This window comes from Coregonus clupeaformis, chromosome 25 (genome assembly GCF_020615455.1).
Source record: "Coregonus clupeaformis isolate EN_2021a chromosome 25, ASM2061545v1, whole genome shotgun sequence".
NCBI lineage: Eukaryota > Metazoa > Chordata > Actinopteri > Salmoniformes > Salmonidae > Coregonus > Coregonus clupeaformis.
Genome location: NC_059216.1, coordinates 18,592,034 through 18,598,033, shown reverse-complemented (window position 1 = coordinate 18,598,033; position 6,000 = coordinate 18,592,034). Strand labels below are relative to the sequence as shown.

General features: G+C 47.5%; 1 protein-coding gene across 1 annotated transcript in view; it reads left to right on the top strand.

The window, feature by feature from the left end:
• The first annotated feature begins 598 nt into the window (after nt 1–598).
• Nucleotides 599–6,000, top strand: part of LOC121539087 (deubiquitinase DESI2-like) — a 38,445-nt gene continuing 33,043 nt past the window's right edge. Inside the window, exon 1 of the mRNA XM_041847328.1 lies at nt 599–1,244. Coding sequence (XP_041703262.1) covers nt 1,206–1,244 — 39 coding nt within the window. The 5' untranslated portion in view covers nt 599–1,205. The remainder of the gene's footprint in view (nt 1,245–6,000) is intronic.

Below are 6,000 nucleotides of genomic sequence, written 5' to 3'. Positions count from 1 at the left end.
TAACTCTGTGTTGTTGTTTTTATCGCACTGCTTTGCTTTATCTTGGCCAGGTCGCAGTTGTAAATGAGAACTTGTTCTCAAACTGGCTTACCTGGTTAAATAAAGGTGAAATTAAAAAAATTAAAAAAGTTATATGCTAGCAATTTTTTCCTTATCGCCGCCTTTGAGAGAAAAGTGATATCCCAGATTCGTACACAAGCATCATCACACAGATTATCCATTATATTTACCAGATGCTCAAGTGGTCGCTCTAACGTGAAAATACATGTCTTCAAAACGGGAAGCAGTCGGGAGGAGGCGAGACCGGGTGGGACCATTCTAGCCAATGAGAGGGCAGATACACGCATGAGCAACCGGCACAACTCCGATATAAAAATGTTTTTTTTCTCAATGTTTCCGGGATGTCACGTGTCCTACTTATAACAGTACACTCGTAACAACCTAAGCAGTACGAAACTTATATTTGATCGAATAAGCCACACGTAGCAAATAAGCCATTACATTTTTTGTTAACCAAATTCGACACTCATTGACCATACAAAAACTCCTCGCTTGGTGAGCGGAAGAAAAAAAAACGCCACCTGCTGGAGAAGACAGATTTTGGGGCCATTTATCCCTCTCGCTTCGCCTCTTCCTCTCTGATCATCATCATCCTCGCAGGCCAGCTGTGCTGTTTTGGCAACTGCTGTTTTAGCTTCACAGTCGATTGATCGCAGTTTATGCGAAGGTTTGGTTTCCAGAGCCCCTATTTGTCTACGCTTGGGTAATGGAAATGGGCCGTGTTCAACAGTTCTGCAACTGGCTAGTTCGAGCTAGCTAGCGAGCTAACTAGACGCGGGATTTTGTGCGTGCCTGTGGTCTTTACAGCCAGAAAGCTAAATATGAACCTTTGACGTTTCACCCCCTTGATATTTGATACTTTTTCTACCTCTAGAATCTAGATACTCTTGGCTTTGGAACGGACATAATTTATCGTTTTGGCTGAGGGCGGAGCATGACAGACATGCGATCCACCATCCCTCCACCCCGGTGCTTCGTCCAGTCCAATACGCCGCGGTGTGAGTAGCCCATCTGGGAAGCGCACATCAGCAGAATCCAATCCTATGCGCCTCTTGGGTGTCGGGGCGAGAAGGCGCTACTATTACTTAAGAGCAATTACGTCGGAGGGAGAGGAGGACGTTGCCTTCCCATCTCAGGATTAAACCATGGCTAATGAACCTGTCATCCTTAATGTGTATGATATGGTAAGATTGTGTGTTTTCACTCAGTGCCATTATTTTGCCTGTGAATCAATGTAACATACTAACCTACTATTGTCACACACACACACACACAATATTTAGTCTCTTTGCACACACACACATCCACGTTTTGTTCTATCCTCGTGGGGACCTGAAATTAATTTCCATTCAAAATCCTATTTTCCGTAACCCAAACCCTAAACCTAACCACTAACCACTAACCCCTAACCCTAACCCAAACCCTAAACCTAACCACTAACCCCTAACCCTAATTGTAACCCTAACGCCTAAGCTTAAAATAGCCTTTGTCCTCATGGGGTTGTGGGAAATGTCCCCAACCAGTGATAATTTTCCTTGTTTTATTATCCTTGTGGGGATTTTAGGTCCCCACAATGATAGAAGATCCAACCCACACACACACACACACACACACACACACACACACACACACACACACAGGGATGGATTTGACAACCAGGCAGGTGCATAGTTGGCTCCTCTCCTCCCCTCTGATATCTCCAGGCCAGCAGTCACAGATGAGGACCCCAGTGGAGCTGAAAGTCACAGCTGCTCAAACGCCTGATTAAATCCCAGCGTAGCTCTGCTTTGCAGGGAGTAGGGACAGACTGGGACCAGAAATCGGCACGGGCATTTCTAACACACCAGCCTATTTGGATAACAGTATTCTGCTTGAATCCCCCAATTTAGACCGGCCCGCTGGACTAAAGATGGACCGGCCCATCTGGCATTTGCCCGGACTGCTCTATGTCTGGGACCCTCTGGCTGGCACACTACAGGTCATGCAGGGGCTGCTGGAAAAGGGTGCGACCCCAGAGAGAGAAAAGGGTGCGACCCCAGAGAGAGAAAAGGGTGCGACCCCAGAGAGAGAAAAGGGTGCGACCCCAGAGAGAGAAAAGGGTGCGACCCCAGAGAGAGAAAAGGGTGCGACCCCAGAGAGAGAAAAGGGTGCGACCCCAGAGAGAGAAAAGGGTGCGACACCAGAGAGAGAAAAGGGTGCGACCCCAGAGAGAGAAAAGGGTGCGACCCCAGAGAGAGAGAAGGGTGCGACCCCAGAGAGAGAGAAGGGTGCGACCCCAGAGAGAGAGAAGGGTGCGACCCCAGAGAGAGAGAAGGGTGCGACCCCAGAGAGAGAGAAGGGTGCGACCCCAGAGAGAGAAAAGGGTGCGACACCAGAGAGAAAAAAGGGTGCGACCCCAGAGAGAGAGAGAAGGGTGCGACCCCAGAGAGAGAGAAGGGTGCGACCCCAGAGAGAGAGAAGGGTGCGACCCCAGAGAGAGCGAGAGAAGTGATCATGGGTTGGGACTTGGGAGCAAATTCCAATTTCTATTTTCCTCATTGAAAAGCAATGAATTGAGTGAATTGAAATGGAATTCACCCCAACCCTGGTTCGTAGAGTCCTAAACACTTTTTGAATAACAACAATAAGGTTAAGACAAGTGAAGACAGGAATACGTTTGAATTACTGTACTCTGTGCATTGAGAGAACTGAAGGAGTGATGGGTTGATTTCTAAAAGACAGTGACGCAGAGAGAGAGAGAGAGAGAGACTGGAGGATGGGTGTGAAATGAGGCATGATATTTCTGCATGGACAGAAAGACAATTGAATGTAATGTGGGAGTCCCTCGGAGACTGCGTGCAGCATTCCAGCTTTAGACTGAAGAGATGCGAGACATGGTTTTACCAGATACCGAGGCTCTCTTTCAGTGGTGTGCAGATCAAAATCAGCAAATGTTATTTGTCACGTGCGCCGAATACAGCACCGTGAAATGCTTACTTACAAGCCCTTAACCAACAATGCAGTTCAAGAAATAGAGTTAAGAAAATATTTACTAAATAAACTAAAGTAAAAAAAATAAAAATAAAGTAACACAATAAAATAACAATAGCGAGGCTGTATACAGGGAGTACCGGTACCGAGTCAATGTGCGGGGGTACAGGTTAGTCGAGGTAGTTTGTACATGTAGGTAGGGGTAAAGTGACTTTAAATAGTCTAGGTAGCCATTTGATTAATTGTTCAGAATTCTTATGGCTTGGGGATAGAAGCTGTTAAGGAGCCTTTTGGACCTAGACTTGGCACTCCGGTACCACTTGCCGTGCGGTAGCAGAGAGAACAGTCTCCTGAGGGGGAAAAGGTGTTGTCGTGCCCTCTTCCCGACTGTCTTGGTGTGTTTGGACCATGATAGTTTGTTGGTGATGTGGACACCAAGGAACTTGAAACTCTCAACCTGCTCCAATACAGCCCCGTCGATATGAATGGGGGCGTGTTCGGCCCTTCTTTTCCTGTAGTCTACAATCATCTCCTTTGTCTTGATCACGTTGAGGGAGAGGTTGTTGTCCTGGTACCACACTGCCAGGTCTCTGATCTCCCTATAGGCTGTCTTGTCTGTGATCAGGCCTACCACCGTTGTGTCGTCAGCGAACTTAATGATGGTGTTGGAGTCGTGCTTGGCCACGCAGTCGTGGGTGAACAGGGAGGACAGGAGGGGACTAAGCACCAAGACTAAGATAGTGTCAAATTCAAATGAAAGACCAATAACATAGAACTCCAGAACTCTAGTCCACAAAATAAAGTTAGCTTCTTTGCATTATCAGTCCACCAATTCTAAAAAAAAGACGGAATAGTTAGCTCAATACCATATGTGAGAGCCTGCAACAGTAAGCTTACAGGTAGTGTTTTGAAGACACTGTCATTTCACTAGCACTGTGTCATTCAGGAAAGTCTTTATTATTAATGGAGGGTCCAGCTGGTGGGATGTGAATGTCTTTTACCCCCCCCATCCCACACACAAGGGTACAGGAGGAGGTCTGATCGTTAGCACAGACTGGAACATGTTCCGGGATTCATCCGATGGCATTGAGGAGTTTACCACATCAGTCACCGGCTTCATTAATAAGTGCATCGACGACGTCGTCCCAACAGTGACCGTACGTAAATATCTCAACCAGAAGCCATGGATTACAGGCATTTTCCGCACTGAGATAAAGGCTAGAGCTGCTGCTTTCAAGGAGCGGGACACTAATCCGGAAGCTTTTAAGTAATCCCGCTACGCCCTTCGATGAACCATCAAACAGGCAAAGCGTCAATATAGGATCAAGATCTAGTCTTACTACACCGGCTTTGACGCTTGTCGGATGTGGTAGGGCTTGCAAACTATCACGGATTACAAAGTGAAAACCAGCCGCGAAGCTCTCCAGTGACGCAAGCCTACCAGACGAGCTACGTACCTTCTATGATCGCTTCGAGGCAAGCAACACCGAACCATGCATGAGAGCACCAGCTATTACGGACGACTGTGTGATCACGCTCTCTGTAGCTGATGTGTGTAAGACCTTTAAACAGGTTAACATTCACAAAGCCGCAGGGAGCGTCATTTCCAACCTCTCCCTGACCCAGTCTGTAATACCTACATGTTTCAAACAGACCACCATAGTCCCTGTGCCCAAGAACGCCAAGGTAACCTGTCTAAATGACTATCGCTCCATAGCACTCACATCTGTAGCCATGAAATGCTTTGAAAGGCTGTTCATGGCTCACATCAACACCATCATCCCAGACACCCTGGGCCCACTCCAATTTGTATACCGCCCCAACAGATCCACAGATGACGTAATCTCTATTGCACTCCACACTGTCCTTTCCCACCTGGACAAAGGGAACACCTACATGAGAATGCTGTTCATTGACTACAGTTCAGCATTCAATACCATAGTGTCCTCCAAGCTCATCACTAAGCTAAGGACCCTGGGACTAAACACCTCCCTCTGCAACTGGATCATGGACTTCCTGCCGGGCCACCCCCAGGTGGTGAGGGTAGGCAACGACACATCCGCCACGCTGACCCTCAGCACGGGGGCCCCACAGCTTTAAGTTCATTGATGTGTCCACATCACTAAGGAATTTTCATGGTCCACACACACCAACACAGTCGTGAAGAGGGCACGACAATGCATCTCCCCCTCGGGAGGCTGAAAAGATTCAGCATGGGCCCTCAGATCCTCAAAAAGTTATACAGTTGCACCAATGAGAGCATCTTGACTGGCTGCATCACCGCCTGGTATGGCAACTGCTTGGCATCCGACAGCTAGGCGCTACAGAGGATAGTGCATACCGCCCAGTCACTGGGGCTGAGCTCCCTGCCATCCAGGACCTCTATACCAGGCGGTGTCAGAGGAAGGTCCTAAAAGTTGTAAAATACTCCAGCAAGCCTAGTCATAGACTGTTCTCTCTGCTGCCGCACGGCAAGCGGTACCAATGCACCAAGTCTGGAACCAACAGGACCCTGAACAGCTTCTACCCCCAAGCTAAATACAGTGCATTCTGAAAGTATTCAGACCCCTTGACTTTTTCCACATTTTGTTACGTTACAGCCTTATTCTAAAATGGATAGTTTTTTTCCGTCATCAATCTACACACAATACCCCATAATGACAAAGCAAAAACTAAAAATAAGAAACTGAAATATCACATTTACATAAGAATTCAGACCCTTTACTAAGTACTTTGTTGAAGCACCTTTTGCAGCGATTACAGCCTCGAGTCTTCTTGGGTATGACGCTACAAGTTTGGCACACCTGTATTTGGGGAGATTTCTCCCATTCTTCTCTGCTGATCCTCTCAAGCTCTGTCAGGTTGGATGGGGAGCGTCGCTGCACAGCTATTTTCAGGTCTCTCCAGAGATGTTAGATCGGGTTCAAGTCGGAGCTCTGGCTGACCAACGCCCTTCTCCCCTGATGGCTC